At 30.4% G+C, this 15,123-nt stretch overlaps 2 protein-coding genes across 2 annotated transcripts in view; one reads left to right on the forward strand and one right to left on the reverse strand.

Annotated features, from left to right (window-relative positions):
• LOC119603736 overlaps nucleotides 1–15,123 on the reverse strand; it is a 61,984-nt gene that overhangs the window by 18,539 nt on the left and 28,322 nt on the right. The window lies entirely within an intron of this gene.
• LOC119603662 overlaps nucleotides 4,986–15,123 on the forward strand; it is a 36,141-nt gene continuing 26,003 nt past the window's right edge. The window contains exon 1 of the mRNA XM_037955808.1: nucleotides 4,986–5,814. Within this exon, the coding sequence (XP_037811736.1) occupies nucleotides 5,628–5,814 (187 nt within the window). The 5' untranslated portion in view covers nucleotides 4,986–5,627. The remainder of the gene's footprint in view (nucleotides 5,815–15,123) is intronic.

Here is a 15,123-nt window from a genome sequence, read left to right on the forward strand (position 1 = left end):
AAACTGAAAGTAACTTTATTACTTCTCTAATGTTTGTTTTTTCATTTTAAATCCGTGTTTAAATTCATAAACTTGAAACTGGGTGCCGGCAATACCTTGAAGTTTTAACGCACAATAAACATATTCAAGTAATTAAAGTGGAATGACCCCTACAAACAGATTTATGTATGTTTTTATATTTTTAATAAACATTTTTTAAGATTATCATCAGATTTAAATGCGTTGTAGGTTAAAATAAATAATAAATATATTACACTTCCATTACATTACAATATAATTTACTATTAACTTTAAAAATGTTACAACTCGAAAGTCATAGATTACTTTGAATAAATTGATTCGGAAAGGCAAAATCTTATGGTGGATTCGTACAACATTTATTTTCAAAGAAAGCACCTAAATTATCTGCAGCACGGTTCCTCCTACCCATACTCTAATTTAAATTTCAATTCACTTAAGTCCCTGTTTGCATAGTTTTATGTTTCTAGGTACTTTATAATTGAAAACTCAAAAAGTACCAGTTGATTTATAGATTCTCATAAACCCCGATCTCCATATGCTTAATTTCCTGTTTCTAGGATCAATATTATAAAAAACACAAAAAGTACGTTTTGAAGAACGAGTTGAGGTCCTCACTCAATCCGGGATCTATATGCTTAATTTCACGTTTCTAGGTTCAATATTATACAAAAATTAAAAAAGTACCTTTTAAAGAATGAAAAAAGTACTAAAAAGCTCCCTTTTATAGGTTCTCACTTAATCCGGGCTCTACATGCTTAATTTCATAATTCTAGGTTAAATATTATAGAATTCAAAAAATACCTTTTGAAGAACTAAAAAGTACCAAAAAATCCCCTTTTATAGGTTTTCACTTTTCACAAACTACAAAAAAGTCCCATTTTATAGGTTCTCACTTAATACGGACTCTATATGCTTAATTTCACGTTTTTAAGTTGAATTCAAAAGTACCTTTTGAAGAACGAAAAAGTACCACAAAGTTTCCTTTTAAAGGTTCTCACATAATAAATCAAAAACAATGTTTTATGAAAAAAGTACCAAAAATAGGTACAATTTTCACTCCTTTAAGGTCTGAATATCCAAAAAGTGCTAAATTCATATTTTAATTTTTTCGTTAGGTTATGATGGAGTCAAAAATATTTGTTGAATGTTCACTGGTTAAAAATATACATGGGGTGCAAAAAATTAAAATTTTTTACCCATTTATTCCCTAAAGACACCTGTCCGCTTATTTTTTAAATGAACGACGATAAGCTTTAAGCAGTTTTTGTATCTTTGTTGTTTCTAGTTTAGGAGATATGAGGATACCGAATTTACACTTTTTTACACCCTGAACATTCGAATTTCTAAAAATTCCGTCTTAGTGGTGGGAGACCAATCTCCTGTCCGAATTTCAGCTCTTTAGCTTCAACCGTTTAGACTGTGTGATGATATATCAGTCAGTCAGTAACGTTAGAATTTTATATATGTGGGCAATTTCATATTAAGCGACCCAACTCAAAAAATCGATTTTGACGAAATTTGCACCAAAGTTAGTGCTATTGGATAGTAGGCCAGACACAAATTTTCATCTCCATCGGGCAAGAACTGCCAATTGTCCAAAGGTGTTCAGTGAGCTATTACTTCATTCTTTCCAAAAAAAAAATTAAAATTTTTTTAAATGATATTTTTTTATTTTTTTTTTTTTTCAAAAAACACCTTTTTTCGCTCAAAAGAAAGCTTAAACAATTTCCTTCTTTGAGGACTTTACAGTCCCATAATGTGATGCCAGTGGGATATCTACCAAAAAAAAATATTTTTTGTTGTTTTTGATATATATATAACATTCTTTAATAAATGAGCGATATGTGTTTACTATGGGTATACAACATGGAAAAAACGGAAACTGTAAATAAATACAATATTTAATTTATTCGTTTTTTAAAATGTTTGTACATTAGGGTGGCCCAGAAAAGATTTTCCCACCGAAAATGAAAATGTAGTTTATTATACGATGCCTTCTTCAAAGTATTTGTCCTGATGTCAATATTTTGTGAGGTGAATCAAAGGATAATAGTTTCAGATTTTTATGATATTTTCCATACATTTTACAATGAAAATATTTGATGTCATATGAAAGGTCTTTCGAAGGGGCTTTAAAATCAAATATTTACGCACAATTAAGCCCCCTTCACATAAGCACACAAGTAATATGATCTGTCAAAATTTTGTGTAGAAGAGAATGGATGGGATCGTTTAAACGCAATATGTAATGATATCATCACATGGTTTGTTTATTATAATGGGCAATATCGGCCCACGTTTTCTTATTTATTTTTACTTACATATTTAAAAGTATTCCTCATTCAAAAATACGAGTATAGCGATGAAATTCGGCACAAATATGTGTTTTAGGAACCGAAAACTTTCTTCCAAATTTTACGAATATCGTTAGATCTGCTGTACAAGGTTCAGAAATCAGCATGCAATGGGTGCTCTAAGAACTAGTACTTCAGAAGCTTTGAACACTATATTGCACATTATACCTATAGATCTGCATATAATGGCCATATCTGCTTGCAGCTCAGCGGGGCTTAACTCATCCGGAAGGTGGCGATCAAGAACATATGGACACGCTAAGATTTTAAGCCTATTACCTACAATCTTGAACAAACCATCCGACTATATTACCCCACACACGGACTTTGATAGAGTTTTCAAAGTCAGAGTTTCTTCCAGGAGCGAGTGATGTAGAGGTAACCTACCGAGCGAATATACCACCAGAATCTTCACAGAAGGTTCTGTAGTATCTTTCAGGCTAAAATACTTGCGATAATGTCAGCCTGTAGGGTACTACATGACCTCAATATTCGCGGTAACATGGGAGTCTTTGTGGATAGTCAAGCTGCACTTCTCTCACTAAACTCTTATACTACCACTTCCCTATTAGTTAAACAATGCAAGAAGGATCTGTCTGCTGGCCGATTAGCTAGCCAGAGCGGGATCTGCTCTTGATATTTCCAACGCCGTTTTATCAAGAGCAGTATCCTCAGATTATTTCTTCAAAAGGCTGAAAATAGGAGGAATAACCTAGACACATGTAAAGGGACCAAGTTATTGTGGCCCTCCTTCAATGAGAAACGCACAAGAAGCCCTTTAAACCGAAGTAGGCGGGACATATCGAGGCTAATAGCAGTAATAACAGGACACTGGGTGAAAGGCAGATATGCAAGTCGGCTTATGCTCCCCTTCAACGATCACTGTCGCAGTTGAAAAGACAGGGAAAAAGAAGAAACGGTCTTTCATCTTCTCTGTGAATGCCATGCTCTTGCCGTAAAGAGAAGCCGCTTCCTTGGCGGTTACTTCATATCTAACCTTGGTGAGATATCTGGGTCTAAGCTTAATGATATCCTCAGATTTCTCACGGCTACAGGGTGGATCTAATACTAAAAATACTACATCTGACGAGTGGAGTGGTCCGGTCAAAACGAAGTCTCTTCGACTCTATTTGACAGTTCGCGTGCAGTTGTAAAAATAAACGCATAAACAAAATATGTTATAAACTGACTACATAAACGTGAATGATATTTATAAAAAGATTTTTATCTTTAGCAAAAAAAAAAAAAAAAAAAAAAAAAAAACAAGTAAACACATTCATTGTCATACACTTTAAAATTATTTAATTAAAATCTCAGTATCCATGTTGATATGTATAGTTGTTTAAATAAACATATTAATGTCATTGGTGCAAATTATAAAAAAAGTATACATTCAACTTCAACATTAAAAAAAGGTGATAATTTTATACAAATTTCTAACGGTTACTTGGGGTTCATTTGCATTTAATTCAAATTTATTTCGCAACTGCATTTGCCGTTATTTAGAAACACATTCACATTTTATCTTTATTTTCCCCCGCATTTTGTTTCCCCCTTACGAATTCAAACACTTTATTAGACATGCAAACATCATGTCTGTGTATTTATTGATCGTACGCATTTGAAATACGTTTAAATATGTTTTTATACGAATTTTAAAGTAAGCCAAGTGCAGCAATGTCTGTGTTTTTTAATTTTTGTTTTTATTTTTTATTGCAAAAAAATGTGTGTGTTTTTTTTGCAATATTTCTATATAGTAGTGCATATACATATATATGTATATTTGTGCAACTATGACTGTTTACTTTCAAGGATAAGTTCAAAATTTCAAGTGCAACAATGTTGACGTATATACAGAATCAAAGTCACTCTGTTAAATGCAAAAGTTCTTCCACATACACTCAAATATTTACACACTTATGTAATTTTAAGTTGGTATTGTACTATTACATACAAGTACTTGGCATGCGATTTAAATCAGCTGAACCGACTCTTATATTACCCTCTCATTAACATTCACTAGTATAAGATTTAAAAAATCTAACCTGGAATTATGTATGTATAAGTATGTAGATCAAAATTCTTTATAGAGACCAGAGCTCGATCATTGAGCTTAATATGAAAACCATTTTGGTTCTCGTAAATGTTTATACAAATGTTGGCCATGTTTTATAAAATTTAGTAATATTTGACATAACAAACCGAAGTCCCAGGTTCTTATTCTCGTTGGCTCTTTTTATTATTAAAAAACAAAACAACTTACTCAACAACTTATTTGTAAGCGAAATTGCAAATACTTATTCTCCTTAAATGTCATCACTGTGTTAAAATAATGAGTTAAAATGCTAATGAAGAAGTACCTAGTGACAAGAGGTTTTATTATTATTTCAACTCATAACACTTCAATGTAAGTTTTTCCTGGTACTTACATATTTCAAATATTCTGTTGAATGAATTAAACACTTTTAGCAAACATTTGAGTCAACTAGAATTAACTTGATATGAATTGTGTAATAGTTTTAGTTTAGTTTCGTTTTCAAATGTTTTCTTTGGATGTGAATGTATGTATGTGTGTAATGTAGTTGCATGCCGTTGCAATTGTCGGCATTTAGTTGTCTATTGGCTTTTCAAAAAGCCAAATGTGTTCAGAGATTTTAGTTAAAATACATAAACAATTATCCAACATAAATATATACAAATTAGAAATATATGTAAAATTCATATATAATTTTATACAAGTTTTAGTTGATTTAGATTAAGTTCAATTAAAAAAAAAATATTCAAATAACTAAACCTGTAATAGTATAATCGATATCGATTGTTACTGTTCATAACACTTAAGCAAATAACAAATTTATACATGTGAATGCAAATTTTGTTATGCTTAAATATACTACATATAGTATAATATGAAAATATGTGTGGCAGTTGGTCAAATGGAAAATATTTTATATGAAGAAAAATTAAACAGTCATGAAAATTTCGTTCAGTTCTGAATTACAAAAGTCAGTGTAATTCCAACCGGAATATTAAAAATTCACTTATTTATATTGTAAAAACACACATTATATTAAACAAACAAATGTAACGATTATTGCAGTTTTTTAAAATACAAAAACATGAAACATATCTGAATTTCTGTGAACATAGAACAGCACAACAACAAGTGCTTAGATTATAACGATAAATTCAAATTATTTAGTTATGCTGATTTATTCAAAATTACCAAGAAAATACTATTGAATCGAAACAATGGCATGTGAAAATGAATATGAAGAAAATTTGGAAAACCTTCGGAAACTGTTTAGTGTTAAAAATATTGTATCGTTTAATATAAATCACGTCAAATGTTCAGCAGGCAGCAGTTCCGGTGATAATTACATGTCTGTTGTAAAACGTTTGCAAATTCAAGGATATTCCGACGACCAGAATGATAAAGGTATGCCCAAAGTTTTAAACAAAATCTTATATTGATACAAAAACTTAAGTTCAATGGGGTTTGATGTTTACAAAGTTTTGCAATTTAAAATTTATTTATTTTTGGCCTGGGACTTTTAAGAAGTTTATTTGTGGAAAATATTTTTTATACACCCTAATATTTACACACACAATGTGTATAAAGTTTTATACTATAAACACTGCATACAAAATGACCTTGTTATTTGCATTTAGTGCAGTTAAAAAACACAATATACTAAAACAATTATGATAAATATTAATTAAATAAATGAAAATTGATTCATAGCTTCTCCTTAACATTATTAACCATTAATATCTTGCTAAGCGAGATATTAGAGAAAAGGTTAAAGGTCACAAAAATACATTTATGCGAATATCTTGCATATTATACGTATGTATGTATGTTCTACGAATTTGGATAATGAAATATTCTCTACAAAAAAATTAATAACAAATAAACTTATGTTATGAATAATAAGGAGAATATAAGCAAAACATTGATTTTAAGAATATTTGTGCTTACCGCTCATTTTAGTTTAATTCATTCAGTCTGTCACAGTTTTTCTTAATTTGGTCCCATTTTCTTATTTAACACTTACTTAACTTCTAACATTGTTGACAGTGACCCCACCGTACCCTTCCTGCAATTAGCCAGTTATTTGATGCACTAATTGAAAAATTACATAAGCGATAAACCAGTTCATTATTTTTTATATGTGTGTAAAGTATGCTTTCTGTCAAAAGTTGTTATTGTGTACATGTTTTGACTGTTAATTGTTTACATTTAATATGACATTTTTCGACAGTAAGCTAATTCTAGTACAAAAATAAAATACATGTTGTTTTTGTATTGTTGTAGTGATGCAACTTGTCACCTGTCTAATTTTGCCATGGGTGGTTGCAAAAGACGGTGGTGAAGGGAACTTGGTGAAATTAGCAAATGAAGGCTAAATTAAATATTTCCAAAAAATTTCGCCAAGAATTTTAATTATTAATTATTTTTAATAAATAATTAATTATACAGGCCGACAAAATTGGAAAAAAGTCGAAAACCTGACATAAATCTTACCTCACATTTTCTCCATAACATCTGGGACTTGAGATATCGTGTCCTGAAATTTCAAAAAATGCCATTGAGTCGTTATAACAACGCCAAGACAACTTTATTTATAAAATGTCGATTCTGTCAATTTTGAAACAAAGTATATATCTTCTTCGAGATATATTCACTTAAAGCATTTATAGCCTATACTACTGTAGTGTGGAGAGTAATATGCTTTGTAAATATTGTTTATAACCATGTAAACCAAAATATAGACTCATGGATAAAATATTTACACGTTTCAGAATTTTGGCATCTATTTGTTAGAGCTTATTTATATTAATATATATAATTTTATTAATTTCATTCAGTTAAAATATGTAACTTCACAAATTATTATATTATTTTAGTTGTCATTGAAATTTATATTTTTCTAAAAGATGAATTTTGTTATTCGTTTTTCTCAATTGTATTAAAATCGTATTATAAAATAAAACTATAATTCTTAATCTCCGTATTTTACCCTAACAAATTTGAATATTTATCTAGTTATGGGCCCAGACATGGCTGAATGTTTTCTGTAAATTTTTTTGAGGGTCGGAATTTTGATAATTGGAGATTTAGATTGGAAACAGTTTTGGATGAGCATGGATTGCTGAATCTAGCTCTACAAGATATTAAAGAACTTGTAGCTCAATAAGCCAATGCTACCAAGGTGGAAGAGCTAAGGAAGAACGATAAGAAGGCAAAGTCAATAATCATCAGAAGAATTGCAGATTCTCATTTAGAATATGTAAAGGATTGCAGCAGTTCATATGGAGAACAACCAGGGTTTAATATTTAGTTTTTAGTTTTATTTTTTTAAATGTCGACCGAACTGAAGAAAGTTCAAGTATTTATTTTTCCCTCACAAGCTAACTGAAGTCAGTCAACTGTGTCAACGCACTGCTGCAATAACTTGCAAGTGGTTTTGTTTTTCTTCAGCAGCCAAACACACAAGCAGCGGCCATATTAAGTTTTTCAACTCAGCCGAACTGAACACAACGACTGAACAGTAAAAACAGATTTGCGTGTGCTGCTTACATATTGCTTACCCAGCGGTAAATGAAACAAAGTACTTAGATAATATTCGATGACATCAGTATGACGTTCTAAGCGAGCAATCTAAGTACTTAGAGTGCAATGTATGCGTAATCCAACATATCATGCACTTTAATTATAACATAGATTACGATTTAAGCAGAGAGTTAGCTGCCTTTTTCATTTTGTTTTTTGTTTTTATTTCTTAAAAAAAGCCTAAAGTACCGTTTTATTTTTCTTTTGTATACTACATGAAAAGAAGAATCTTTTTGTATCAGTTTAAAGTTGATCTTTTGTAAGTGAATTTGTGTTTTGTTAAAAAAGTTATTTTATTGTAAAAATTTAAAATAATTGTGGTGATCTAAACGGCAGAAATGGATTTAAAAATTGGTGTAAATTTATTTCATACATTCTAGTTTTAATACTGATAATTTCCTCCTGATTGTTTACAGGATCTGTAAAGGAAGATGGCCGAAAGTTTCAAAAGAAAATTAAGATTAATTTCATTTATCTTCGTTAAAATTGTTTAATTATATTTTTATTGAATTATCTATAATACATGTTTATTATTTGATAATCATTTTTAAATAAACTTACATAATTTTAAAATAAATATAAAAAAATATATATTTTTTCTATAACAAAAAGGGAAGACAAATGCAAATAGGATTGTAATCTACATACATTACATTACTATTCGCTTAGAACTCCACACATTATGTAAGTGAAATTTTAATTTGTCCTAATGATATTGTGGCTTACATTCTAAGCGAGAGCACATCGATGTGGCAGCCTAGGACACTTTTATGTTAAATCTAATTAGAAGAATAAGTGAAAGCATCACCACTGACTGCCACGAAATATCACTTAGATAAGCGAGTACATAATGTATATTTTTACCGCTGGGTAGTTCTTGGTTTCGTTTTCTTACTAAGGGACGTAAAAAAAACTGATAGTTTGACTGGTTAGTACAAATCAAGCCGACTGAACAATAAAACTTGATGGTTTGTTTGTTCAGTAAGACTTTGTTATTGTATGCAATTTGTTTTAGTATATTTTATGTTTTTGTGTTTAATGTTGGCAAAAGTAAATAAAGTAATTGATAATTATTGCTAACAGAAATTGTTAATTAATTTAAAATTTATAAAATTATAAATTACTATACTTATAAATTTAGATATTTTCTTTAAATAAAAATTGATTTAAATTTAAGCATTTTGATGATTTTTTAGTGAGATTTTGTTATTGTATGTATGTATGTATGTATATTAGGGTGGGTCGAAAATAGGCTTTTCGCTCGGATCAACATCTAATAGTGAAATTGCGTTGTATTTTAACGTCAAATGGAAGACTGTAAAATATTATTCAATTATTTTGAGGGTAAGAACCCGCGCATCGCCGCCAAAGTTTGTAAATGCGTTTATATGGGAAAAATGGCACTTTTTGGAGTTTTTTCACAAAATGAGGCTTTAAGTATTAATTATTGCACCATTTTATAGCAAAATCGTAATGTCTACAAAATTGTCTTTCCAAAAAGATGGAAAAACTCAAAATTCGTTAAACAAATTTTGAGTTATTAAAATTTCCCCCGAGAATTTTGTGTTTCTGAAGACATATAAAAGTAAATATAAGAAAATTTTTGTTAGTTTCGAAAAATTTTACAAAAAATTATCTTCATAAGGTTCATAAATGTGCTAGTACGAATTTTTGTTCAAATTGGATAACACTTACTCGGTTTAGTCTGTGGTCAAAAAAGGGCCATTATTTTAACAGCATCTCCAAAACTCCATTTTCAAACTTTAAAAAAATTTGTTAAATGGATTATTAAAAATTGACGTTTTCTATGCTGGATATTATAAAGAATATATAAGAATTAAACACAGAAAGAATGAGCTTAATACCTCTCATAGTTTTACCGTACCTGCGATGTGAATTTGAAGGATTTCGGGAAAAAGGCAATTTTTGCCAATAATTAAGTAAAAATTATATTATTACCAATTGTTGCTTAATTTTGATCAATTAAATTGCGATTATTATTTCCGAGTCCATGAAAAATTATTTCTGATAAAATTTCCGAAATTAAAAATCATTAACCCTCTATAAACCGGGGTCAAAATCAAGTTTTTGTATATTTAGTATAAATAGCAAAATATTGTGTATTTAATTATGAATTGATTTTGACAAACTACACGAAAATATATCCAGAAATCTAGGAATCAAACTTCTTCAAAAATTAACCCTCTGTCATACTTGGGGTCAATTCAAGACCGATTTTTTAAACACTACAAAAAACACTTTTAAAAAGGAATTTTCTAAAATTAACTTTCTTAAAGATTTAATGGATTGAATTTGAATGTAGTAAAAATAACTTCTAAGAAGTTTCATCAATATCCATCAACAAATTAACAACATCATGCTCTTATTTCTTCAAGAACATAAAATTCAAAAATTTGATTTTGACACCGGTGTTTAGAGGGTTAATGATTTTTAGTTTCGAAAATTTGATTAGAACTAACTTTCCATGGACTCGGAAATAATAATCGCAATTTACTTGATCAAAATTAAGCAACAATTGGTAATAATATAATTTTTACTTAATTATTGGCAAAAATTGCCTTTTTCCCGAAATCCTTCAAATTCACATCGCAGGTACGGTAAAACTATGAGAGGTATTAAGCTCATTCTTTCTGTGTTTAATTCTTATATATATCTCTTATAATATCCAGCATAAAAAACTTTAATTTTTAATAATCCATTTAACAAAATTTTTTAAAGTTTGAAAATGGAGTTTTGGAGATGCTGTTAAAATAATGGCCCTTTTTTGACCACAGACTAAACCGAGTAAGAGTTATCCAATTTGAACAAAAATTCGTACTAGCACATTTATGAACCTTATAAAGACAAACACAATATTTTTTTGTAAAATTTTTCAAAACTAACAAAAATTTTCTTATATTTACTTTTATATGTCTTCAGAATCCCAAAATTCTCGGGGGAAATTTTAATAACTCAAAACTTTTTTAACCAATTTTGAGTTTTTCCATCTTTTTGGAAAGACAATTTTGTAGACATTACGATTTTGCTATAAAATGGTGCAATAATTATTACTTAAAGCATCATTTTGTGAAAAAACTCCAAAAAGTGCCATTTTTCCCATATAAACGCATTTACAAACTTTGGCGGCGATGCGCGGGTTCTTACCCTCAAAAAATTGAATAATATTTTACAGTCTTCCATTTGACGTTAAAATACAACATAATTTCACTATTAGATGTTGATCCGAGCGAAAAGCCTATTTTCGACCCACCCTAATATACATACATACATACATACAATAACAAAATCTCACTAAAAAATCATCAAAATGCTTAAATTTAAATCAATTTTTATTTAAAGAAAATATCTAAATTTATAAGTATAGTAATTTATAATTTTATAAATTTTAAATTAATTAACAATTTCTATTAGCAATAATTATCAATTACTTTGTTTACTTTTGTCAAATTTAAACACAAAAACATACAATATACTAAAACAAATTGCATACAATAACAAAGTCTTACTGAACAAACAACCCATCAAGTTTTATTGTTCAGTCGGCTTGATTTGTACTAACCAGTCAAACTATCAGTTTTTTTTACGTCCCTTAGTAAGAAAACGAAACCAAAAACTAAGCAATACGTAAGCAGCACACGCAAAACTATTTTTACTGTTCAGTCGTTGTGTTCAGTTCGGCTGAGTTGAAAAACTTAACATGGCCGCTGCTTGTGTGTGTGGCTGCTGAAGAAAAACAAAACCACTTGCAAGTTATTGCAGCAATGTGTTGACACAGTTGACTGACTTCAGTTAGCTTGTAAGGGGAAATTTTAACGAGTTACTATTTTTTAAGCATGGTACTAAATTTAGTCAAATATTTAGTAATTTGCGACTGCAATTAGCAGTTTTTTGAAACCCTGAGAACAACAGGCACTTACAAATGTGTTTGCAAAGAAAAGTATGTATATCAAATCAACTATTTTCAAGAAAGAAGCTGCTGACAATGAAATATAAAGAGAATGAAAATTTAAGCGGATTTTTCCTCAAATTATACAGTTTGGTAAGACAACGTTGTTATAGCTATTGAAACCCTTAACCCAAACAATCTGGAATTGGATTACATTAAAAATCGATTACTAATGATTCAGTTAAAAATGTGGCAATGAAAGCAACCATTTTATTGTGAATGCAAAATGTCGCAATGTTGAATCCAATACTTGTATGAAATGGATAATGGATTCCGGTGCCAGTGACCACATGTCGAATAATGAACAATGCTTTAAAGATTTACATGTACTCAAGAATTCGGTTGCTATTGGTGTTGCTAAAGCCCCCTTCACACGAGCATACAAGTAATATGATCTGTCAAAATTTTGAGTAGAAGAGAACGGATGGGATCGTCTAAACGCAATATGTAACGAAATCATCACACATTGAGAGAGAATACGGATGGAAAATTTGACAGTCGTATGGCTCTCTTAATTTTTTGAAATGATTAAAAAAACAAGCAAGTCGCATTAGATCAGGGATGTATTTTTATGTAAACACATACAAAAAAGTGAAACAGCTGTTTCATCTTACTTTGTTATCGTTTTATACCAAATCATACGACTTTTATTCTCTTTTTTGTCATACAGATGGAATTTCATTTTACTTTTCCATTAGATTTGTCGTACGTAAAGTGTGATCGTCTGAAGGGCCCTTAAAGGTGGTGTTTGATGATGATATTACTATAGAAAAGTCAGAGGCGGTAGATGAAATAATAATAGAAGACTCAGAGATTGATCAACAGGAACCACCAGTAAATAATTATATGGCTATAGCTTTAAAAGCAGTCTAATACTCCTTCAACATAGGAGAATATAAAAAATTGTAATAACTCAAGTGAGTGGTACAAAGCTGTCAAAAACAAATTAGATTCATTAAAGGAAAATAAGACCTGGAATTTAGTTCGACGTCCTGAGGGAAAAAGTATTGTTGAAAGTAAGTGTGTATTTAAGCGAAAATTAGATGGTAATGGAAATCTCGATGAATACAAGACTCGTGTTGTAGCACAGGGGTTTACTCAACGTCAAGGTTTTGATTTTCAAGAAACGTATTCTCCTGTTGCATCTCTTGGAACTTTTCGTATATTACTTGCGGTTGCCAATATGTTTAAATATCATATTCAACAAATGGGAGTTAAGACAGCGTTTCTTAACGGATATCTTCATGAAGAAATGTATATACATAAAACAACCTAAAGGTCTAAAGTAAATTAAATCATTGTTTATACGGATTAAAGCAATCCCCACGCACGTGGAACGAGATTTAACTAAATTAAAATTTGAACGGTCCAAAAATGATTTTTGTCTGTAGATGCGTAAACTTAATAATCATATTGTATACTTATTACTTTATGTAGATGACCTCTTGCTTGTTGGAAACAGCATGAAAGAAATTGAAATTGTTAAAACGTCATTGAAGAAAGAATTTGAAATGAAAGATTTCGGAAATATCGATGTACATATATTTGGAATCAATGTTATTTGAAAATTCGGAAATGAAAACACTGTAAGTAAAATTTAAACTTTCAATAAGACACAGAAAAACGCCGAAACACATGAACTTAATTTTCGGTCGTAGAATTTAGTGACATACTCCCTTTTGAAAAGTTGGGTCAAAATAGGGAGATAAAGGATTTTAAAGTTTGAACTGTTTCTGAGGTGATTTTTGATTATTTAAATTTAAAAAAACTTTCACGCATAGAAATAAATACATGAAGCTAGAGTCCATTTTAATTAATTATGCATATATATATTTAGTTTTTTATAATAAGTTCGTATGTCTACATATAAGTAAAAACTTTTCTGTGTCTTTTTGACATACCTACTTACAGTGAAATTAATCAAAAATATTTTATAGTCAACGTTTTGGAATGGAAAACTGTAATGGTGTTAACAATCCAATGGAAACCAAATTATGTTTGCATAAAGATTCTGATGAACTTATTAAATTATTATTAATGCTTACATTAAGTCTTGAGTGTAAATTATTTAAGCCGATTTTAAAATTGCGCTACAATTTGTAAGTGCTTAAAGTTAAAGTTTGATTAAAGTTTTTGGGTATTATGTTTCTTTGCTTACCAAAAAGCAACCTACCGTTTCCTTATCATCCATATTGGTCTAAAACCCAGAAAAGTATATATATTCTTGATCCTCATTAGATTCTAAGACGATCTAGCCATGTCCGTCCGTCTGTCCATCTGTCTGTCCGTCTGTTGAAAACACGATAGAGTCCGAACGGAAAAAGCTAGAGAGCTTGCAAGTTGTTTGGTATTGAAAATGGCCCTCCCGGAAAACAGGTTTAACTGTCATAATTGGATAAAAACTACCCGTATGGCGACGAAAATACACAAAAACAAGTCTTATACAAAATCTCTCTGCCAATTTTTATGAGGATCGGTCCATAATTGACCCCCCATATAGGTAGGTAGGTAGGTTGATAGGAGGATGTATACTACATCAAATCCGAAGAAATACACCTAGGCCACTATCGGAAAAAAAAAAAAAAAAAAAAAAAAAAAAAAAAAAATTGTTCACTGAATGTATTATTTTTCCATGTTCAGAAACTCAGTTTCCTGGACGTAATTCCTAAGAATCTTCCAATCGGTGTTGGTTAAGAATGTTATTTCTGGAATAACATCACTTCCAAGATACTTGGATCTAACTTCGACGAATGCCTGACAATGGCAAAGAAAGTGCTCCAGAGTTTCACTGTCCTCTCCACATGCTCTACATTCGTCTGAATTCGCACGTCCAATTTTGTATAGATGTGCTCGTAATCCTGTGTGTCCACTGAGAATACGTACCATCATACTAACCTCAGACTTGCTCATTTTGAGAAGATTTCTCGTCTTGCTCTCATCAGGGTCACCCCATAGAATCTTTGTGGTTCTACCCACCGTTTCATTATTCCAAGAGGCCTTATGGGATTCTCTCATCCATATTTTTAATTCAGCTTTTGTTGCGTCGAATGGTTTTGCGTTTGTCAGGTTAACTACATCGAGCTCCCTTCCCTTTAAAGCTATTACATTCGCCCTTTCGTTGCCGGCTACTCCCGAGTGGCCTGGTACCCATATGATGTGAACCT

The sequence above is a fragment of the Lucilia sericata genome, unplaced genomic scaffold (assembly GCF_015586225.1).
Source record: "Lucilia sericata isolate MDLA Ls3-8-SP2 unplaced genomic scaffold, ASM1558622v1 Contig000000F_arrow, whole genome shotgun sequence".
NCBI lineage: Eukaryota > Metazoa > Arthropoda > Insecta > Diptera > Calliphoridae > Lucilia > Lucilia sericata.